The sequence below is a fragment of the Gorilla gorilla genome, chromosome 1 (assembly GCF_029281585.2).
Source record: "Gorilla gorilla gorilla isolate KB3781 chromosome 1, NHGRI_mGorGor1-v2.1_pri, whole genome shotgun sequence".
NCBI classification, from domain to species: Eukaryota; Metazoa; Chordata; class Mammalia; order Primates; family Hominidae; genus Gorilla; species Gorilla gorilla.
The window spans coordinates 239,115,394-239,139,396 of NC_073224.2; the positions used below are offsets into that span (position 1 = coordinate 239,115,394).

A 24,003-nucleotide genomic window follows, 5' to 3' on the forward strand; every position below is an offset into this window, starting at 1 on the left:
GCACCTGCCACCACGTCCGGCTGATTTTTTATTTTTAGTAGAGACAAAGTTTCACCATGTTGGCCAGGCTCGTCTCGAACCCCTGACCTCAGGTGATGTGCCTGCTCCAGCCTCCCAAAGTGCTGGGATTACAGGTGTGAGCTACTGCACCTGGCCTCCCTGCTCACATTTTCTTTCTTTTTTTTTTGAGACGGAGTCTCACTCTGTCACCCAAGCTGGAGTACAGTGGCATGTTCTCAGCTCACTGAAACCTCCAGCTCCCTGGTTCAAGCCATTCCCCTGCCTCAGCCCACCGAGTAGCTGGGATTACAGGCACCCACCACCACACCCGGCTAAATTTTGTTGTATTTTTAGTAGAGACAGGGTTTCACTATGTTGACCAGGCTGGTCTCCAACTCCTGACCTCAGGCAATCCGCCTGCCTCGGCCTCCCAAAGTGCTGGGATTACATGCGTGAGCCACCGCGCCCGGCCTCCTGCTCACATTTTCAATTGCCCATTTTCATGTTTTAGACCTGTCACACCCTTACCTATTCTGATGGTTGGAGCCCCTGTCCGGGCTTTTACCAGCTTGGACTCAGGATATCCTGCTTCCCACTGTGTTTTGTGGTTTTCCATTGCGAGCTCAGATGCCTGATTTATTTATCGGCAGGAATTCTTTGAGGCTGGCTTGAAGAGGAATTGCGTTGGCCTCTGCCAGCCACCTGAGGGCACTGCTTGGACCAAACCTGACAGGCATTGCTGCTCATGGATGGCATCTTCTGATCTCCCTTCCCCACCCTCACTCTCTATAGCCTCTTCTCCAGGGACCCAAGTGGTCACTCCTCTGTCCACTCATGATAAAGGCCAAAGTCTTGGGCCATCCACCCAGCTGTCCCTGCGGCACTTGTGCCCTATGTGCCACCAGCAGAGGGCTCTCCAGCAGCCACAGCTCAGAGACGTGGCCCTACCATGGTTTATACCCCACGTGGTGGAGTGGGTTGTTCACAGCAAAGGGAGTAGCTAACTCCAGACACGATTCCCACTCTTGCTTGTAAAAATAATGCTGAGCTGATCTTCCCCATACACAAACCTCCGAATGATGGGTGATTTCTTTTGAAGAGAGGCAGGATGGGAACATCGCTGCACATTTCTGTGTGATTTCCAGAGAGTAGGGTCCATGCCTGTCCCACATCCCCAGGGTTGGCAGACCCCATGACAGCAACCCTGGGCTTTAATTACTTTTTTGTTGTTTTGTTTTTGTTTTTTGTTGTTTTGAGACAGAGTCTTGCTCTGTCGCCCAGGCTGGAGTGCAGTGGTGCCATCTCAGCTCACTACCACCTCTGCCTCCCGGGTTCAAGCAATTCTCTGCCTCAGCCTCCCGAGTAGCTGGGATTAGAGGAACCCACCACCACGCCTGGCTACTTTTTTTGTATTTTTAGTAGACACAGGGTTTCACCAACTTGGCCAGGCTGGTCTTGAACTGCTGACCTCGTGGATCCACCCACCTCGGCCTCCCAAAGTGCTGGAATTACAGGCGTGAGCCACCATGCCCAGCCGGCTTTAATTACTTTTAACATCTTTGATGTTGACAGAGAAAATGTCTTGTGTTTCCCTGATCACCTGTGGAGGTCATGCTGTCCTCATCTCTAAACAATTAACAGTCTTACTTCATTAACCATTCACACCGGTTCTCAGCTTCTCGGTCCCAGCATTTACCAAAAGCCTTTGTGTAGGAGCTCTTCAATTCTAAGTGTGAGATGTCTGGATCTCTTCTGGGTTTTACGTGCTACAAACCCCTTTCCTGTATGTCTTTTGCATTTAATTTGGAAACTGAAAAAATCTGAAAATTCTGTGTGGCTGAGTCTAAAGACCCTCTGGTCCTCACTGCCCGGTTTTTCTCCAGAGATCTGCACAGCTTCTAGGTTTCTTCTTTTTATTTATTTGAGACGGAGTCTCACTCTGTCGCCCAGTGGCACAATCTCGGCTCACCGCAACCCCCGCCTCCTGGGTTCAAGTGATTCTCCTGCCTCAGACCCCTGAGTAGCTGGGATTACAGGCACGTGCCACCACGCCTGGCTAATTTTTGTATTTTTAGTACAGATGGGGTTTCACCATGTTGGCCAGATGGATCTCGAACTCCTGGCCTCAAGTGATCACCCATCTCGGCCTCCCAAAGTGCTGGAATTACAGGCGTGAGCCACTGCGCCGGGCCCTGTGATTTTTTTTTAACCTCAATCCACCTGCAGTTTACTGTGATGGGAGCCAGCAGCCTGGATTCCTACCCACCTCACCCCCCATTCCTGGGCTGATAATTAACCAATCACCTCCTCAGGATTTACTGGAGGATCCCTTCCCTCCTCTACACGAAGTGCTCAGCCCTGGGCCAGCTCTAACCCAGCAGTTCTGTTCCACTGAGTGGGCTTCCCTGCCACCCCCAGCACCATCCTTCATGGAGGAGGCAGCCCCTCCTCACCTCCTTCTTCAGAACCTCGCTGGCTCTCTCCCTTTGGCTCCCCCACTGAACGCTTCCTTCTCAAAGTCCAAGGGCAGTGCTTTCAAGTGCACAGAAAGAGCCGGGCGGGGAGCCCAGTCCCCAGCGACGGATGCCCACTCTTTCATCCTCGGTTCACCAACAAAGAGGATGGAAAAGTCTCTCTTCTCCTGGGTGCTTGTTCCCCTTTAAGTCTTACTGATTCACACAAAACCAAGTGCTTTCCTCCTGAAATGCCCCTTTGAAGTGACAGCAGAGGTGATCTGAGTGGTCCTGCAATTAACATGAAGTGAGCACTACATGGAGCGGCTCTGAGGTCCGGGCAGAGAACGTTACGAGCAGGTGGCGAGATCAGAGCCCGGGCACAATTAGGCGGGAATCGGACAGGGTGAACTGCAGGGCAGCCGCCCTCCCTGAGCAGTCAGGTTGCAGGCTTTCGGGCCACTCTCGCCTTGGCCTCTGTGTTTGTGAAACTGGCTCGTTCACGCGCCCAGAAGGGCTGCACCTCCACAGCAGAGCGGGGCTGTGGTGGGTCCACCTGCCACCCGTTCCTCCAGTGTCTGCAGGAAGGAAAGGAAAAGCTTTTGCTCACTGGTGGTGGTGGGGAGGGGGAGGGTCACTTATGGTCTGCACCTGCCATCGGCAGAATGGACTTTTCTCCTCAAAGCTGCACAGTGAGAGGCCACACCCTGTGCTGCCTGGAGCCCTGGCCCATGTCACTGGGTGGGTGGGGTTAACTCTGGGCTAATCCGTCATGCAGAATGACAGAAGAGACAGATACAGAGGAGGCCATGTGGAGACGGAAGCAGAGGTGAGTGGTTCCTCTGCCAGCCCAGGAACAAGGCTGCCCGCGGCTACCAGTGGCCGCGGGGGAAGGAGGGCGCAGCCCTGCGGCACTGTAATGGGTAACACCAGGCGCCGACTTGACTGGGTTGCAGGATGCCTAGAGAACTGGTGAAGTATTGCGTCTGGGTGTGTCTATGAGGGCGCTGCCCCGAGACTGGTATTTGAGTCAGTGGACTGGGAAGGCAAGACCCACCCTCAATGTGGGTGGGCGGCGGCATCCAATCGGCTGCCAGTGCGGCTGGGGCGAAGCAGGCGGAAGCAGGTGGGAGAAGCAGTTTTCCTGGGTCTTCTGGCTTTCATCTTTCTCCCATGCTGGATGCTTCCTGCCACTCGTCCTACCCTGGGACATCAGATTCCAGGTTCTTCGGCCTTTAGACTCTGGGACTTATTAGTGGTTTGCCGGGGGCTCTGGAGCCTCTGGCACAGGCTGAAGGCTGCACTGTCGGCTTCCCTGCTTCTGAGGCTTTTGGACTCGGAGTGAGCCACTACTGGCTTCTTTCTTCCCCAGCCTGCAGCCGGCCTATCGTAAGACTTCACCTTGTGCGCCCGAGGGCCAGTTCTCCCTAATCAACTCCCTTTCATGTACATGCATCCCATTGGTACCATCCCTCTGGAGAACCCTGACTCATAAAGACACCTTCGTTTTGGACTTCCAGCCCCAGACTGCCGGAGAGCGAGTTTCTATTGTTTAAGCTGCCAGTTAGTGGTGCTGTGTTCTGCAGCCCCAGAAGACTCACACCGTGTGTCCTCAGAAAAGGCGGCCAGGGTGGGCTGGGGTGCGGACGGGATCTCTGTGCTGCAACACTCCCTGGCACCATACTCCACAGATACCCCCAATGTGGCCACCTCCAGCCACACTCTCCTGAGTCCCAGCCTGGGCCAAACTGCCTGTTCACCCACACCCACCTGCCCTAAGCACACAGCCGCCTAGGCTCCCCACGTCCTGGTGTCCCCAACCTCATCCTCAGGGCCTCCCAGACACTGGCTGGACTCTCCCGTGCCTGCCACATCCTCGGTGCTCCTGGCATCTCCTCTGCACTGACCTCCCAGGCAGTATGATCAGATGCCTCCTCCTCCAGGAAGTCCTCTGGGCTCTCCAGGCAATGTCCAGGTCTTCCTAGTGCTGACCTGCTCATCTCCTGGAGCCTAGTTCCCACCAGACCCCTCTTCAGTCACTCAGGAGCTTTTCCTGCATCCCCACCTGTGTTAGCCCCAAGAGAAATGGGAGTCCAGACCCACTCTTGCCACATGACAGGGACCGAGCACACGCAGGGGCGGGAGGAGTGGCTCTCATGAACAGAACTTCCTGATGGTCTAGAGGGCAGACCATGGGAGTAGAAGGAGGAGCAGGTGACTTGAGGCCGCTCCAGGAGACGGAGGAGCCGTACACCCAGCAGAGGTTGACACGTGAGGCCACGTGGCAGGTGAGTGTGGAACGCAAAGGTAGCCCCAGGGCCACCGCTCCTGTGAGGGGCTGTCAGGGGCTCTGTGTGGAGTCCCGCAGTGGGGACAGGCCCTGTATGCTTCCACGCACCCCCAAGACACTCCCTGTGTGGGACCAACTCCAGGGCCACCAAGGCACACCCAGACACCTCCCCTTCCACTGTGAAACAGAACAATTACAAAAGCATCTGAATCACCCATTTCATAGGAACTAGAAAAGCATCATAAAGAGAAACAAGGAAAATACGCTAAGTGTCCTCTGGAAAGGGCCCCCGTGGGTGGCCGCTGGAAAGACAGAAGCCCAAGCAGGAATGGGGCTGAAGGAGTTCCAGGGTTCACGGAGACTCTTAGCTACTAGGCAACACTGTGTGCAGCTGAAAACACACACCCTGGCGCTACATGTGGATGGAATGAGGCCGCCCCACTCTGGATGCAGGCAGGCTGGGGCCTCAGGCCAGTGAGCCCTGAGCCCTGATAAGAGTCACACAGCCAGGCAGACACAGACAGCATTCACTGGGCAGCCACCACGCACGGAAAGGCCCGGAGGGCACTTCCCGCCTCAGACAGCCCTAGTCAAAGCCTCATCCTGCACCAGAGAAAGCATTTCTGTAACCTTGCCCTCGGGCGCCAAAAAGAGCTCAGCCTGGACTCAGCAGGACGTGCCTCCCCTCCTCTCTCTTTGCTTTTAAAAGTAACAAAAGGCCCCTTGAGGGACTAGTCCCGAGGGGGCCACTCACCCTGTTAAAGCGCTTGGCTTGGAAGAGGTGGCCGTTGGCACGGTACAGCTTCCTCCATCTTCTGGCTCCCCGGCGGTAGATAGATTCTGGAAAGGATATGAGAAAGGCGTAAAGAAACAGCGTGGCGGCCACGAGCCCACGCAGGGTGCAGCTGCGACAGACCACTCCCGTCCAGGTGGTGGCGGCCGCAGCGTCCTCCCAGGCAGGGAAGGCAGGGCTGGAATGACGGCCTCCCGGAGGCCTCTCTCTGCCCCTCCTCACATGATCCTCATGGTGTCACGGCCTCGGCGGCTGGAGACAGAGGCCCAGGTGAGGATGGAGCCAGGTGTCCTCGCAGGGCGGACAGGATCCACCACGGGACGGCCGCTTGCTGACAGTGGAGCCGTGAAGTCACCCCAGGCCGCCAACGCAGGCCAGGTCCGTTTGTCCCCTGCCTGTTTTCCTTTCCACCCCCCTCCTCCCCAGGCAGCCCTGTGAAAAACAGGCCTTTTTTTCCGCACAGGGATAGTTCAAATGGGCCTCAATATTTACACATGACTGTCAGAGGAGGAAGAGTGGACGCCACACCGGAGCCTGAGCCAGGCTAAGATGCAGAGCGTCACTGACTTCACTTCAACAACTCGCCAGACGCAAGCGGCGCGAGGGCCCGGGCTCTCCAGTCGAGTTTCCTTTAACCTAATAAATCTCAGGGCAGGAGAGCCAAACCGACCGTGCACCCGTTTCCATTCGCAAGTTACCAAAAACATCATCTTTATAACACGCATTTGACAGTCCAGCCCATGCGGACTGTGCCTCTTATGAAAAAGGCGGCACCAAGCCTGTAACCAGACGGCTGGTCTTGTCCTTCCTCAACACCGTGTCTCACTTTGCTCCTCCAAAACTCTTTGAAACGGATGTGTGTGTAAACAGAATCTTCAGAAACGCGACGTACAATGGGAAGCTTTGTGCTTTTATAAAATTCCATCATAAAAGCGACTTTCATGAACCAAATGAAAGTGCCACAAATATACTGAAGTGGAAATTGTAACGGAATGTTTTTAAAACAAGCAAATGACTAGCTCTGACTGGAAACTGCTGAAATCAGGCCACGCGGATGGTAAAACCTGCTCCTCTTCCTTTAAATGGAAGATTCAGTGCGAAACCAAGAAGTCAGGGGTCCTCCAGGAGCGCAGGTCAAAGAGGCCTCACGGCAGCGGGCGGCTCAGCCCACCCAGCCCTCCCAGGATGCGGCTTGGGGTTTGACAGAGGCCTGGTGACACCAAAGGCCCCTCCGGCCACAGACGCGACTCCCAGCAAGCCCGAGGCCAGGCTGCGGTCGTGCAGCCTGTGCCCCCTCCACACTCCACCCACCTGGGCGCCAGGCCTGGGCTCCACAAGAGGCGCAGACCCCCAGGGGCGGCCACACTTTCGGCCCCTGTGCCCCTCAGCCCTGAGGAGGTCAGGTGAGCCCCCATGTGGCTCTACCCACGAAGACAGGGCGCATCCTGCCCTAACCAGCCTACGGCAGGTCCTGGCTCCAGGAGTCCGTAGGCCTGACTTGTCCCCTCGGGGGATGCTCTGCCTGCCCAACAACCCTCTCTGAAGAGAGAGAGAAAGAGAAGGGTGTGAAGCGGCGGAGACGGAGGCACCGTGGGCCACAGAGAAAGTGGCGCACAGCTGAGGGGCCGAGTCGAGGGGCAGACGCGCAGCCGGGGGCGGAACCGAGGGACGGGCGCACAGCCGGGGGCGGAGTCAAAAATGGACGCATAGTGGGGGGCGGAGCCAAGGGGCGGGCGCACAGCTGGGGGGTCGGAACCAAGGGGCGGGCGCACAGCTGGGGGGGCGGAACCAAGGGGCGGGCGCACAGCTGGGGGGGGCGGAGCCAAGGGGCGGGCGCACAGCTGGGGGGTCGGAACCAAGGGGCGGGCGCACAGCTGGAGGGCGGAGCTGAAGGAGGGACGCACAGCTGGGGGTAGAGCTGAGGGAAGGACGAACAGCTTGGGGACTGAGCTGAGGAACGGACGCGCAGCTGGGGGTGGAGCTGAGGGCCAGACGCACAGCCGAGGGGGCGGAGCAGAGGGAACCGACGAGCAGCTGGGGGCCGAGCCGAGGGACGGACGTGCAGCTGTGGGGCGGAGCCGAGGGACGGACGTGCAGCTGCGGGCGGAGCCGAAGGGCGGTCACACAGCTGTGGGGCGGAGCCGAGGGACGGCCGCGTAGCCGGGGGGCGGAGCTGAGGGACTGACGCACAGCTGGGGGGCGGAGCTGGCTGGAGCGGGGACGCACAGGACCCACCCCCAGTGCGCCTGGGAAGCCCTGAAAATGCGCCAACTGGACATCCTTCGAGTTCAATCAGTAAAGAGAATGACGTCCTAGCAGACGCCAGGGCTCATCTGGGAGCCTCCAGCAGGGTGAACAAACTCTCCCACAGGACACAGCACACAGCCCGGCGTCCCCAGTCCCCGCCGGGACGAACTGAAGTGTCCCCTAAATTCACGTGGGGAGCCCTAACCCCCAATGTGGCTGTATTTGGAGATGGGGTCCCCACGCCTCCAGAACTTGAGAAAAGAAGTTTCTGTCGTGTGTAAGTCACCCTGTCTGTGGGGTTCTGTCACAGCGGTCCAGGCGGGGGCTGACCCCGCTTCCCACCACACACACACTAGGCCCCTCAGAGACTAAGGGTGGAAACGTGGACAGCAAAGCGGCAAAACATTTTAGAAGGAATTACAGAAGATTTTAGTCACCCTGAGTCACCTGCACACATGAGAGACAAAGGGCCCGTGGCTAGGGATGCTGGACTGAAAAATCCATGAGGAAAAAGCAGTCAAAATAGGAACAGAAGCCCAGAGCAGGCGTCTCGCCCGAGAGAGACACAAGCATCTCAGCCCCGAGAACCATCGAAGCAACCCGCAAGGCCGCCCAGGCGTCTCCTACACTGCGGGGTCGGCACAAATCAATCCCCCGCAGCCCCAAACACCTTCGAGGCCCAGGAGTGCCCCGGAGAAATGGCCTATTCTCTGGGAGAGCCTCGCAGCTCAGAAACGAGGACCATTTGCTCCCCCTAGGGCCCGGCCGCCCCACTGCTGCTCCGTCAAAGCTCAGAAACGCTCGCTCCTGGGCTCGGGAGCATTCAAGAATGTCTGATGACCTCAAGGTCTGTGGACAAGAGAATGCATAAATAAACCGATGTGTGGGCGTCCAACGGAAGACAGAGCCAGAGCGAAGCCCACCTCAGCCATGTGCAGTGGCCCAGAGGTGTCTTAGAAACACCAAAAATCAAACCCTAGGGTGACAGAAACATGGTGCCATTGCTATAGAACCAAACAAGTCAGTCAAAAAACAAACAAACAAACCCAATACCAGGCACGGTGGCTCACGCCTGTAATCCCAGCACTTTGGGAGGCCAAGGCGGGCAGATCACAAGGTCAGGAGATCGAGACCATCCTGGCTAACACGGTGAAACCCCGTCTCTACTAAAAATACAAAAAATTAGTCGGGTGTGGTGGCCGGGGCCTGTAGTCCCAACTACTTGGGAGGCTGAGGCAGGAGAATGGCATGAACCCGGGAGGCGGAGCTTGCAGTGAGCCGAGATCGCGCCACTGCACTCCAGCCTGGGCGACACAGCGAGACTCTCTCAAAAACAAAAACAACATCTTGTTTTAGAATACACAGTCATGTGACAAAAATGTTCCAGTAAGCAAATAACCAATCCAATTTCAGGCCAGCAGCAGTAACCAATCCAATTTCAGGCTGGCAGCGGCGGGGGACAGCCTGCAGTTGGGTGGGGCTTAAGTCCTGCCCCTGGCTGGCTGCCGGGGGCGGTGTCCATCGATTACCATGCTTTATATTGCCGAGTCTTGCGCTCCTAGCATGTGTCAAATGGTATGTTGAATAACAATGGAACTAAATGACCTGGCGGCACAGGGACAGAGAGGATAATTTCAAGCATTTCCCTCAGACCTGCCTCCTTCAAATAGCCCATCTCACTTTTTAAACTTTAAGGGTTGGTTTTGAACTTTTATTAGGGAAGGGAGTTGCCCCAACCTGTGTTGCCCAGGCTGGTCTCCAACGCCTGACCTCAGGCGATATGCCCACCTCGGCCTCCCAAAGTGCTGAGATTACAGGTGTGAGCCACTGTGCCCGGCCTTCAAATCAGATTTTTAAAAAGGAACAAAGAGCTCTGAGCCTGCAAAGAAACTCCCAGGTGAGAAGCCACTGGCATCCCTGCCTGCTCACGGGTGCCGCCTGGAGCTCGGCTTGAGGCAGGACACAGGTGGCACCCGGCAGTCAGCTCCAGGCGCCACGGGGACAAATTTGCAAATACCAAAGGAAAATGAGTGAGAGGCGGGGATTCAAGTGACCCAAAGACCACAGAGGCGAGGCCACGCCCCACCCCACTGCAGTCCAGCTGGAAGGTCCGAGCCCATGATGGTGGCCCTCTTATGGGAAGGCCAAGAGTGCTGGCACTGCTGCAGGAGGGTCGAACTGTGTCAGGCGGGAGTACTGCTGTGTGTGGAGACCGAGTGTGTCAGGCGGGAGTACTGCTGTGTGTGGAGACCGAGTGTGTCAGGCGGGAGTACTGCTGTGTGGAGACTGAGTGTGCCTTAAGGGGATATGCGCGGATGCCAAGTGCCAAGGCAGGGCCTGCAATGGTTCACTGTATGTGTCCACGCGGCTGGGCCATGGTGCCCAGACGGCTGGTCAAATGTTATCCTGGATGTTTCCATGAGGGTGAGTATGGATGAGATAAACATTTAAATCAGCTGACTTTGAGGGAAGCAGACTGCCCACCACAATGCAGGTGGGCCTCACCCAAGCAGAAAAAGGCCTCCACAGAGCAAAGGCTGAGCTCCCTGAGCAGCAGTGCTGCGGCCGTGGCTCCTCCTAGGTCTCCAGCCTGCTGGGCCCCCTGTAGATTTTGGGCTTCATGAGTCTCTATGAACAAGCCAGTTCCTTACAATAGATCTTTCTATACACACACCCTATTGGTTTGGTCTCTCTGGAAAACCCTGGCACAGGGTCTCCGAGGTGGGAGTTCTGGGCAGGCATCGTGTTTCCCATTTTCCTCGCCCTCCCAGCCCCCCATGCGGAGTCCCACGGGAAGGCACGCCAGGAGCCCCTGGCCCTGGGGACCCTGGTTGGGCAGGACACCCAATACCCCCAGCATCTGGGTCTTGCCTCAGTGAAATGGGGGAAGCCCCATGGGGTCCATGCCAGTCCCCAGCTGGAAAGCAGGGACCAGGTGAGTTATAAGGGATAACGGACAGCAGGGCAGCCTGTACTTAACAAATACACCTTTTGGCCAGGCGTGGCGGCTCATGCTTGTAATCCCACTACCTCGGTAGGTCGAGGCAGGTGGATCACTTGAGCCCAGGAATTTGAATCCAGCCTGGGCAACATGGTGAGACCCTGTCTCTATAAAAAAAATACAAAAAATGAGCCGAGTGTGGTGGCGTGCACCTGTAGTCCCAGCTACTCGGGAGGCTGAGGTGGGAGGATCACCTGAGCCTGGCAGGTGGAGGCTGCACTGAGCAGAGATCACACCACTGTATTCTAGCCTGAGCAACAGAGCCAGACCCTGTCTCAAAAACAAAACAAAACAAACAAACAAAAAAAACCACCCTTTTTATTTGGGGGTAATTTCAGATTCACAGGGAAACTGCAAAGGCTGTGGAGAACCTGGTAACCAGAAGCCTCCCTGTGGCCAAGGCCCTGCCTGGTCCCTACTCACCTATGGAGGCTGAGAGGAAGCCTGGTGCTACCCAGAACCTCAACTCCAGCTGTAGGCAGGGCCGCCCTCAACTGTCTTTTTTAATAGACTATTTTTAAGAACAGCTTTAAATTGGAGAGTTCCCAGAGACCCCCCCTGCCTGGCTCCCCAGGGCTCTCATCTTCCACCCACCTGCTACACTGTTACAATTAATGAGCCAGGATCCATGGCTACCTTAAGCGATATTCAGACCTTTCCTTGGTTTTCACCCACTGTCTGCGTCCGCCCCAGGGTCCTGTCCTGGAGCCCACGTGTCACCATCCTGCCTCGTCCAGGAGCCCACGTGTCGCCGTCTTGCCTCTCGGGCCCTGCTGCACCGTGACTTTCTCAGACTTTCTGACCGTGCTTTCTGACCGTGACAGTTCTGAGTGCAGGCTGGGTGTCTGCAGGACGCCCCTCCGCTAGGACCGGCCTGATATTTTTCTCAAGGTGAGACTGCACTTAGGGCCTCCTTAGCTTCTGAATCAAAGGAGCACCTTCCTTGAAAAATCCACATTCCCACCTTTTCGGGGGATTCTGCAACTGCCAAAACAAACAAAAGCAACCACGAAAACCCCCCAAACCTTCGAACTTCAGGCAATTGACTAGAAGGTTCCCTCAGTGCAAGGGGCCTGGACACGCGGGCCGGCAGCCACTCTGCCTTTCTGGGCCCGCGGGCGGGGATGTTGGGGGGACCTGGTGGTCCCCACCCCTCAAAAGTCACAGTTGAATTTTCAGTGTTTGGGTTTCTGCTTGGAAAGCGACGGGCCTATTTCTGACCTAAGCGACAGTCAGCGCTGTGAAACGGAGAAGGGAGCCCTTCTGGGGCGTGTGCTCTGGAAACGGCCCCCGGCCCCCAGATGCTACCAGCGAGGAGGCTGTGGGCCTGGCACCGCGAGTCCCCCGGCCACCTCTGTAGAACAGGGTCTCAAAGTCAAGCCCAGGTTAGCAGGAGATCCTTCCAGGGGTACGTGTGGACACAGCCTGGGGTCTCCCGCAGTGGACGGCGCACACGGGATGGTGCAGCCACGCGGGTCAGGCTTCGGAGTCAGAGTTGGCTCGATGTCATGTGCCCATCGGGGACCCATCCTGCCACCTCCCTGGGTGCCAGGCTCTGCTGAAGCAAGCAGGGAACAAAATTGTGGCGATCACAGGGGCCGCTCCTCCTCTTTCAGCCTTAACTCCGACAACCTCAAGGAGCTCTGTGCGTGTCTTTGAGATTCTATAATTAGGACGGCCACAGGAATTCTAAGGAGCTCAGTTTCCATGGCAATCTCGCGCCTTGAGCACTCTGACAAGACGTAGAAAACACGTTTTAAAACACTAAACTCGGAGCAGCAGGCTGGGACAGGCGACAGCCCTTGGGCGTGGGGGCGGTGAGAGAGGGGCCGAGTCCCTGGCAGCAGGTCAGGGGGCACTTGAGGCCTCCCCTGTTCACTGGACATGGCCCCGCTACACGGGGTGACCAGCACAGCCCAAAGCAGTGCCACAGGACGGCCCTGCGGGGCCCGGATGGGTGCAAGGCAGTGGTCAAGCCACATGCAGATAGCCAGGTGCCTTCTATGGTGGCCCAGGTCAGTGACCAGGAGGACAAGGAGACAGTGAGGTGCCCTTGGGCCCAGAGGTCCCCAGAAGCCGGGGTGCAGCTGTTACTGAGGGTGCAGGTAAAATGGGCGCTGCCACCTCTAGACTCCGGAGCTTCTTCCCTGGGCAGCGATTTCCACTAGATTCTGAGCTCCAGGAGCCTGGGGCCACCTGGCTTCCTCTCCAGGCTTCCCCAGCACCCAGTTAGCTGCCAGCATGTCCTAGGCAAATAGAGACACAAGAACAGCAATGACCGCAAATTCGTGTCCAGAGCTAAGGTGTCCCAGGGCTGCCCGTGGCCCAGACACTGGAGTTTGGGGTTTGGGGTGGGGCTCCCCACCTCACCTGACTCAGCCTGGTTGGCCGTTGGTCCACAAACTGACCTGCACCCTCTATAGTGGGCACTGGGCCACCCTGGCCAGGGGCTGCCAGGCACAATGGAGAACACGAACGCAGAGTCCTAAAAAGCCACCAAGAGCCGCAGGAGACGCCGTTCGCCTGTTTGCCTGGTGTGGAGCCCCTGAGCCTCGGCTACACCTGCACCAGAGCTCCCACTGCATTTCAGGCCAGAACGCTCCCAGCAGAGCTGTCTGAACAGAAGTCCTTCGTTCCTTCTGCGCTGGATAGTGCCAGCCATGCAGGCACCGTTCCAGAGGCTGAGGGCAGTGGGAGGCGGGATGTGGGGTGGGACGGGCCCAGCCAGGACCAGAGGGTGAGAAGGCACAGGGAGGGGCGTCTGAGGATCTGGGGTGGCCACGGGGCAGGGGCAGCGGTGGGGGGCAGTGGAGGTGCAGCCCCTCCATCTGAGGGACCTGCCCGGATCGCAAGCCTGCAACTCAAACTTCCCGTTTCTAACCACAGATCTATTTCCCAGCTGAAAATGTGATTGAAAACATCTTATGCTTTTAAAGGTGACTGAAGAATGACACTAAAGTCACAGAAGACGACTTGGAAAAGGTTGTGGGCACCACTGTGGCGGGAAGCAGATGGTTGTCCGGGGCACAGGGTCTGTTTTGGGGACTGGCAGCTACAGCCCAGGCTCCCACTGACGCAACCACCTCCCCCTTCCCCACAGCTGCTCAGTGCAACCACACGGCACAGAAGAGCTCGAGAGACAGAAGAGGCACAGCCGAGGCGCGAGTCGGGCGAACAGGGAGCCAAGCTCTGCCGACTTCCGTCCTCTCACGTCCAGGCACGTGGGACACACGGACCCCCAGGAACAGGCAGAACCCGGCCCTGTGGGCACCGGGCCACACGGCGCAGCACAATGGGTATCACGGTGTCAGTGACACAAAGGGACAGGCAGGTGGATAAGGGACCCAGGAGGGATGGGCGGCCGTGTCCCTGCCACAATGCAGTGGCATGGGGACTGCTCAGGTGTCCGCGGCCCTCGGGAAGGCGACCCCGGGTGAGGGGCAAGTGGCGAGCCTGGGCCAGTCTCGCAGTCCAAGCCTCAGGTCCCCTCGTGGTGGAGCTGCGCAATGCCATTCCCCAACCGCAGGCTGTGGCCGCTGCATCCAGCTGCCCTCATGGGTGGCTCTGATGCCCCAAGACCTTTGGCTTGTTCATCTGGGGTCTAAGCCAATCAAACGAGGGCATTTCCCAGTGACATCACAGGCCCAGGGCGGTCATGTGACTGAGACACGCAATCAGGCTGGAGTGGGGTGGGCATGGCAGGGTCGGCAGGGCAGGGTCCCCAGCCCAGGGCGGCTGGAGGGAGACAGGTAATGAGCTGGATTACCCACCAGCAGCACCCACCTCTGGACACGTGATGGGGGACCTGCCCATCACCTGCAGCCAAACAACCTGTGGGCGGCACCTGCCCCGACCACAACCCCAGCCGGGCAGCCCCTGCAGCCCAGGGCAGCAGACCAGCCCTCCAAGGCCACCAACGCTGGCAGACTTTGGTTTTTGAGCTGAAAATTTAAAAAGTCTATAAAACAGAGCTTTGTTCACTGAAGAAAAGTTTCCCATTGAGGAAGCTGACAGGCCTTGGCATCCGGGTCTCTGGTGCCTGGTGCAGGCGGAGGGAGGAGACGCGACGGGAACACACTAGGTGGGGGTGCTGGATGCTGTGCTGAGAAGCCCCCGCAGGACCCCCAGGTGACGCTGCCCCAGGGCAGCCTTGGATAGAGCGATCGGGCGACAGCCTTCAGGACAGGGGCAACATCCTCGGGCCCTGGCATTCCCACCTGCAGGAATTCAGCTGCCCGACTCTCTCCCACAGTGGCCAATATGGACCCCCGGGACAGGAACCGTGCTCCATGGAAAGGAAGGGAAGTGCTGCATGCTGGCGAGAGGCAGCCGGGCAGCTCCTTCCAGGGTGCAAATCCCCGCATGGACGTGAGGAGGCCGTGACTGGGATGCGTGGTCCCCCAAGGGACAGCCTCTGCGGCATGGACTGCTGGAGGGACCCTGAGCAAATCTGATTGGGAAACCTGGCACTGCCCTCCACCCACACTCCAGCCTCCTTCGAATAATTGGACTCACCTGCCATGGAATGCGGATGGAAAGCGGGAGGCACCACAGGGTCTCAGTCTTTTCTTGGGTTCCCTGGGAGCATGTCAGGGGCCACGGGGACCCACAGTCACTCCACGTCTTGCAGCCAGCCCAGGGCCCCACGCCTCCCTCCTCAGGGGAGCAGGGGTGGGACAAGGGCCAAAGCCTCCAGTTCCCAAGAAGCCACGCCCCCAGGATGTCCTCCGCCCCACCGTCCTCAAATGCTGCTGTCAGCAGCCGTTCAGGAAAGTGCCCCTGAGAGATGTTTGGGAAGGAATTACATTCCAACAGTCTGGCCTTACAATCAGTTCTACTGAAAATATCCTAATTTGTTGTAATACAAAATCAAGATTTTATGAAATGACTGAGAGGCTGACCAGTATTTTCATAGTTTCCGTGGAAAGATGTACGCCAACTTCCAAGCAGTCAGTTGCAAATAAATTCATACCAAATACCGCTCCTTTCTATGTAAGAAATTTTTTTTTCTGGATTCACTAAAACAAACAAAACACATCAACACCAACAACAAGAAGCTGCTCCGAGTTCCTCACTGCTGAGCTCCGTGTCCCCCACCCTCAAACAGACCCAAAGGCCCAGGCTGGAGGCAGAGATTGCCCAGCGCCCGGCACAGAGCCAGGCTGTCAAGGCCCCTGGGAGGACGTGCGGCTGAGTCAGAATAACTCAGAACCAGGAACTGAGCTGCGAGGGGACGCGGCGCTGAGGATGTGGCCAGGGACGCCACGCGAGGAGTCTAACCCTCCTCCCACGAACAATCGACGAAAGCTGGAAAATAAGCAAAAACCGCGTTGGAGGGATCAGAGACCAGACAAGTGCGTCAGAAGAGAAGGTGGTGCCAGAGAGATGCGCCACCCAAGCCCTGCACATGCACGGCGTCTGCTGACCCTTCGGAGGCCACACAGAAAGCTGGGCCGGGCATCTCACTGGAGACAAAAACTGGGGTTCAGGGCCACCAGGACAATCAAGACCTATGGAACTGTCTCCGTCGGCTCAGCCACCACAGCAAAATACCACAGACTGGGCGGCTTAAGTGACAGGCATTGACTTTCTCATGTTTCCGAGGCTGGAGTGAGGATGACGGCACCTGCAGGGCGGGGTCTCTCCTTGCTTGCTGGCGGCCGCATGCTCACCATGTTCTCATGTGGAGCAGAGAGCACAGGCGCAGCACAACCTCTCTTGTGTCTCATCCTCTCATCCTCTAAAGGGCACGAATCCCACCACAAGGGTTCTACCCTGTGACTCTAACTACCACCATGACCCTACCACCATGACCCTAACTACCACCGTGACCCTAACTACCACCATGACCCTAACTACCACCATGACCCTAACTACCACCACAACCCTAACTACCACCGTGACCCTAACTACCACCATGACCCTAAGTAACTACCACCGTGACCCTAACTACCACTGTGACCCCAACTATAGCCGTGACCCTAACTACCGCCGTGACCCTACCGCCGTGACCCTAACTACAGCCGTGACCCTAACCACCGCCGTGACCCTACCATCATGACGCTATCGCCGTGACCCTACCGCCGTGACCCTAACTATAGCCGTGACCCTAACCACCACTGTGACCCTACCACCGCCGTGACCCTAACCACCGCCGTGACCCTACCGCCGTGACCCTAACTACAGCCGTGACCCTAACTACAGCCGTGACCCTAACCACTGCCGTGACCCTAACCACCGCCGTGACCCTAACCACCGCCGTGACCCTAACCACCGCCGTGACCCTAACCACCACGGTGACCCTAACTACCACCGTGACCCTAACTACCACCGTGACCTTAAGTACCACCATGATCCTAACTACCACCATGACCCTAACTAACTACCGCCATGACTCTAACTAACTACCGCCACGACTCTAACTACCTGTCAAAGGCTTCGTCTCCAAACACCATCACACTGGGGGGGTTAGGGCTTCAACATATGGATTCTGGGGAGACACACACTCAGTCCATAGCATTCCGGAAGTACACACCTTGTTCGCTTATGCTGGCCCACAGCCAGGGAGGAACTTGACCTCAGGAGGAATGGGCCTCCGGGCTCCCCCATGCCTTGTTCAGACGAGACTGCCCCCGCCACACTGGGAGGAGTTAAGGGTTCTGGGGCCATTGGGATGTAATGACGGTATTTTGCACGTGAGAAGGACACAGAATAGACATTCCCACCCCAGAAGAGAGAACTACGATGCCAGGCGCAGTGGCTCACGCCTGTAATCCCAACACTTTGGGAGGCTGAGGCAAGCGGATCACCCAAGGTCAGGAGTTCGAGACCAGCCTGGCCAACGTGGCAAAACCCCGTCTCTAATAAAAACATAAAAATTAGTGGGGCGTGGTAGTGTGACCCTGTAATCCCAGCTGCTTGGGAGGCTGAGGCAGGAATATTGCTTGAACCTGGGAGGCGGAGGTTGCGGTGAGCCGAGAGCGTGCCATTGCCATCCTGGGCAAAAAAAAAAAAAAAAGAATCAAATGGAAATTCTAAAAGTAAAAAAGGAAGTGACTGAAATTACTAATTTAAAGGGTAGATTTAAGAGTAGATTGGGTGAAATAAGAGATAACAGTAGAAAAAATCCACACTGAAGCACAAAGCGGGAAAAAACCAAGGCAGAAGAAACCCAGAAGAAAGCGCACATTAGACACACAGGTGTGAAGTGTGGGGGTCCCAGGGGAGAGAGAACAGGATGCTATTTGAAAAGCCAAGGGCTGGCCGGGCACGGTGGCTCACACCTGTAATCCCAGCACTTTGGGAGGCCGAGGTGGATGTATGATCAGGAGTTCCGGACCAGCCTGGTCAATATGGTGAAACCCTGTCTCTCCTATAAATGCAAAAAAAATTAGCCGGTCATGGTGGCAAGTGCCTGTAGTCCCAGCTACTCGGGAGGCTGAGGCAGGAGAATCACTTGAACCGGGGAGGTGGAGATTGCAGTGAGTCGAGATCGCGCCATTGCACTCCAGCCTGGGCAACAAGAGTGAGACTCCATCTCAAAAAAAAAAAAAAAAAAAAAAAAAACGAAAAGTCAAGGGCTGATATTTTCCAAAAGAGACAAAAGCTATCATGTCCCTGATTCAAGAAGCTCTACCAATCTCAATTAGGAGAAATTCTCGATTCCTCTGTCCTTCACAAGGCTGCTGTTGTGACGAAGACACTTTTAACAGGAGTCAGAGAAAAGAGATGTTGCCTTCCAGGGGTAGCAGTGAGGCTGGAAGGCGCCCTCACCACAGAAATGACAAACACCCCAAGCCAACACAAAAACGTGTTGGGGGAAACCCCCTACCTGCCTAGAACTCCACACAGAGTAGAGAACACCCTCCAGAAAGAATGCCAAAGACATTTCCCACACAAACAAAAAACAACTGGGCGTGGTGGCGCACACCTGCAATCCCAGCTACTCAGGAGGCTGAGCCAGGATAATCGCTTGAACCCAGGAGGTAGAGGCTGCAGTGAGCCAAAATCACGCCACTGCACTCCAACCTGGGCAACAAGAGTGAAAATCCATCTCAAAAAAAAAAGAAAAGAAAAGAAATAAAAAGAATTAATTACAAGTCTGTGCTGAAAGGAATACTAAAGGGACTACTTCAGGCAGAAGGAAGATGGTCTCCATGTAAGCGCCGTCCTGCAGGAAGACTAGAAGGGTAATCTGGGGGTAAATCTGAAGGACCACTGTCTAAGACAACACTTGGTTTGTGGGTCTGAAATACACGTAGAATTTACAGGCATGATAATAACAGCACAAAGACTGATAAAATAATAGCACAAACTAACAATAAGGAAAGAAGAATAATTAGGCCAGGCACAGTGGCTCATGCCTTAATTCCAGCATTTTGGGAGGCCAAGGCAGACAGATCACTTGAGGCCAGGAATTCAATACCAGCCTGGCCAATATGGTGAAACCCTGCCTCTACTAAAAATACAAAAAATAGTTGGGCATGGTGGTGGGCACCTGTAATCCCAGCTACTCAGGAGGCTGAGGCAGCAGAATCACTTGAACCTGGGAGGTGGAGGTTGCAGTGAGCCAAAATCGCACCCTTGCACTCTAGCCTGGGCAACAAGAGTGAAACTCCATCTCAAAAAAAAAAAAAAAAAAAAGGAAAGAATAAGAATTAAACTGTTATAAGGTTTTGAAGAAAATGGTAAAAGTAGTTTAAGCTACGTTCCAAGGATGTGACTCATAATTTCTAAGGTAGCCATTAAAATAACATTAAGAGAAGTATTACTTAACAAAGCTGTAATAATAAAAGAGAGGAAAGTGGAATAAAAACATCTGATTAAACCAAAAGAAGGCAAGAAAGAGGGACAAAACAAAGAACAGACCGGACAAATAAGGACCAACAGCAAGATGACAGAGCTACAATGTAACACATCAGAATGACATTAAATGTAAATGGACTAAATCTTTCATTTAAAACACAGCCATTTTCAGACTGGATTAAAAATAACTAACTTCTGCTTTTAAGAGTCATTTCCAAAATATACAGAAAAGAAAGTGAAAGGATGAAAAAATAGAGCATATAAACATTAAGTCCCCTTCCCTCCCTCCCCTCATCACACACACACACACACACACACAGAGCTGGTGTGGTCACACTAACATCATACAGATCAGATGCTAATGACAACAATACTTTTCATCTAAAGAGCAACATTTGGCCGGGCACAGTGGCTCACGCCTGGAATCCCAGCACTTTGGGAGGCCGAAGCAGGCGGATCAGGAGGTCAGGAGATCAAGACCATCCTGGCTAACACGGTGAAACCTCATCTCTACTAAAAATACAAAAAATTAGCTAGGCATGGTGGCGGGCGCCTGTAGTCCCAGCTACTCAGGAGGCTGAGGCAGGAGAATGGCGTGAACCCAGGAGGCAGAGCTTGCAGTGAGTGGAGATAGTGCCACTGCACTCCAGCCTGGGGGACAGAGCGACACTCCGTTTCAAAAAAAAAACAAAAACAAAAACATTTCATGATGATAAAAGCATCAATCAAAAGGAAGATATGGCCAGGCATGGTGGCTCACACCTGTAATCCCAGCACTTTGGGAGGCCAAGGCGGGTGGATCACCTAAGGTCAGGGGTTCAAGACCAGCTTGGCCAACATGGTGAAACCCTGTCTCTACTAAAAATATAAAAATTAACCGGGCGTGGTGGCACACACCTGTAATCCCAACTACTCAGGAGGCTCAAGCAGGAGAATCGCTTGAACCAAGGAGGCGGAGGTTGCAGTGAGCCCAGATCGGGCCACTGAACTCCACTCCAGCCTGGGTGACAGAGTGAGACTCCAAAAAAAAAAAAAAAAAAAAAAGGAAATAATAGGCTAATCTCTCTCATAAATACAGTTGCAAAAACAACAAACAAAATAATAGCAAACTGAATCAAGCAAAATATAAAAAGGCGAAGGCATCACGACCAAACGAGGCGCACTACAGGAATGCCATCGGTCTACCATTAAGAGCCAATCCATAGAATTCATCGTATGGACAGAATAAAGGAGAAAAGTTCTGTCACGTCAACAGATGAAGGAAAAAAAGCATCTGAAAAAATTCAACACCATTCATATTAACAACTTTCAACTAGGAATAAAATAGAACCTCTTTAATTTGTTGGTGGGGATTTACAAAAGAAAAACAGTATTTCCGCAAACAGCACCCTTAATGGTGGAATTCTTAAAGCTTTTCCCTGAAATCAGGCACGAGAGGATGTGGCTGTCACCACTTCTGTCCCATACTGTTTTGGAAGGATCAACAGTGCCAGGGTAACAAGGCAACAGCTGAAGGAAAGGTAGAAACAAACAGCCGGTCACTGACAAAATGGCAGCGCACAGAGAGATTCCGGAGCAACCACAGACAAACTACGGGGACCAGGAGAGGCCAAGACAAATGAGTTAATCACACTTCTTTACACATTGCTATAAACAAAAAGATTAAAAAAAAAACTGTAAAAGTAATACGGCTTAAAACAGCATAAGCATTGAAATACCAGGGAATCATTTGAACAAAAAATGTGGATGGCCGCTACACACAAGACCACAAAATATTATTGAAAGAATTTAAGGCCGGGTGCAGTGGCTTGTACCTGTAATCCCAGCACCTTAGGAGGCTGAGGCAGAAGGACCACTTGAGCCCAGGAGTTCAAGACCACCCTGGGCAACATAGGGAGACCCTGTCTCTACAAAAAAATGCCAAAATAGCTGGGCATGGTGGTGCACACCTGTAGTCCCAGCTACTTGGGAGGCTGAGGTGGGAGGATTGCTTGAGCCCAGGAGGTCAAGGCTGCAGTGAGCCATGATCACGCCAGTGCACTCCAGCCTGGGCAAGAGTGAGGTCCTGTCCGCCCCCGGCAACTCCCCTGCCAAAAATCCCCAATCAAAGGCCTAAAGATATGTTCACGGATTGGAAACCTCAGTATTGTAAAGATGCTAATCTCCCATACTGATCAATAAATCCAAATGCAATCCAAATGTCTTATGGAGCTTTTGAAAATAAATAAGCCAACTGTAAATGGCTTATTAACAAGCCCATGTGTATGGAAATGTAAAAAGCCAACAACCAAGATAACCTTGAAAACTAAAAACCCCAAATCGGGGAGACTCATAACACAAGTTACCAATGGTGATTATAAAGCAGAAGAAATCAGAACAGTACGACATGGGGGCAAAAAACAAAGGGGACAGATCAGTCCAGAAAGAGGCCCCACACACAGCCAGGACGCAAAAGCCCTAATTATAAAGTAAGCTTTTACTTTCTGTTCATCAGAAGACACCATCCATGGAGTGGAAGGCGAGCCGCGGAGTGACAGAAGCTGTTTGCAACACAAATCAAAGCACTTGTCTCTAAACACACACAGCCCCCAGGAACCAACAAAAAAGACGGGACCCCCAATGACATTGTTCTTCGACAGCCCAATTTTGAAATGGGGCAAAGGACTGGAACAGGCACCTTTAAAAGGAGGGTCCCCAATAACCCAGGAGCCTCGGAGAAGCAGCTCACCTCAGCCGTCACGAGGCCACAGCCTAGTGCCTTTCAGATCTGCTGTGCTGGCGACAACGCAGGGCTCTGACAGTCCATGTGCTGGAAGGAGGTGCATCGGGAATTCCCACACGACCCAGAGTGACTGTGCCATCAACACAGATTCAGCCTTTGTCTCCGTTTCAAGGCGCGTAGCCCCTCTGACCCTAGGAATCCTGGAGTTTGGTAAGAGTGTCTTTTTGCATGCTAATGAGATGACGGGGAGCCGGGAGCCCCGACAGCTCCAGGATGCGGCTGGTCTTCAGCAGGACCAAGGAATGCCTAGCGGGTTGGAACTTTCCGTCCCACAGCCCACGGTCCAGAGAGGAGACAGGAGAGACTGAGGTAATCAGCAGTGGCTGGCTGTTGAATCAACCGTGCCTGTCATGAAGCCTCCACAAAAAGCCCTCAATGACATGGTCTGGAGAGTGTCCGAGTTGGTGAATATACCAAGGTGCTGGAGGGTGGCGTGCCTGGAGAGGGCACGGAAGCTCTGCACCCCTCATACCTCAGCCGCCCGTGCAGCTCCTCCGTGTGGCTGTCCTTTCTAACAAACAGGTACACTAAGCAAAGTGTTTTCCTGAGTTCCGGGAGCTATTCTAGCCCACCCGAGCCTCAGGAAGGGGTCACGGACACCCCCGATTCACAGCCAGTTGGTCAGAATCCAGGTTGTCACCTGGCACTTGCAGCTGGCTCTCAAGTAGGGGCAGGCTTGTGGGAATGAGCCCTTCATCTGCGGGGTCTGCACTAACGTCAGGTAATTGATGTCAGAGCTGAATGGAAACACAGGACACCCAGCTGGCACCAGAGTGGCTGTGGGTGCAGAAAACCCCACATAACTGGAGGCAGAAACACAGTGCAGAGTGCGACCTGGTGCGGCCACGCGAGGGAAACGTCTCTTTCCCGGAAACTCCACTCCTGGGTGTGCCCACATGAAGGATGCGCCACGGGCAACAGAAGGCGCTCGGATGTCTGTGGCCAAAAGCCGGGACCCTGGTGCCTCGCAAGATGAGGGTGGATACACAAGACGTGGAGAATTCAGCCAGCAGAGCAGCCCCGCAGTGGGGACGGACACGGCAGAACCGCACCCCACACCACGGGAAAGCCCCACACAGGGGCCCGACTGAGCGGCCACACCCAGGGTGGATGGCCCCGGATCCCAAGACAAAAGCTCGAAACAAGCAAAACTATCTGCAGGCACCAAGGCCGGGGATGGGTAGGTTACGCCTGGGGTCACCTTGGGGTGTGGGGGTGGCCCCGCATCCAGAGGACAAGCTACACACCGATCAGCTATGTGATGCGGTGCAGTTTGCTTTGTAAAAACTCGTGGAGTTGAACACTTCAGATTTCATGTTTTAGGGAGTTTTGTTTCAATTTTAAAAAGTCAAGAAAGAAAAAGAAATCAGAGAATGGAGGCACCCAGACTGTAACATTCTTTCCATGAAGAAAAGCTGAAACCCAACAGCAGGCGGCTCCACCTGCTGCATCTTAGCTTTTTCTTTTTCTTTTTTTTTTTGAGACGGAGTCTCGCTCTGTCACCAGGTTGGAGTGCAGTGGCACAATCTCGGCTCACTGCCACCTCCACCTCCCGGGTTCAAGCGATTCTCCTGCCTCAGCCTCCCGACCAGCTGGGACTACAGGTGTCCACCACCACACCCAGCTAATTTT

At 54.8% G+C, this 24,003-nt stretch overlaps 1 protein-coding gene across 14 annotated transcripts in view; it reads right to left on the minus strand.

The window, feature by feature from the left end:
* Window positions 1–24,003, minus strand: part of PRKCZ (protein kinase C zeta) — a 131,338-nt gene that overhangs the window by 43,236 nt on the left and 64,099 nt on the right. For 11 of the 14 annotated variants that reach the window (XM_019010031.4, XM_063703372.1, XM_063703391.1 and 8 more), the window contains one exon: window positions 5,498–5,583. In XM_019010031.4, the coding sequence (XP_018865576.2) occupies window positions 5,498–5,583 (86 nt within the window). Of the gene's footprint in view, window positions 1–5,497; window positions 5,584–5,758; window positions 5,918–6,847; window positions 6,867–22,317; window positions 22,337–24,003 lie in introns of those variants that run through there. The other 3 variants (XM_063703398.1, XM_063703394.1, XM_063703395.1) reach the window with 3 other exon arrangements.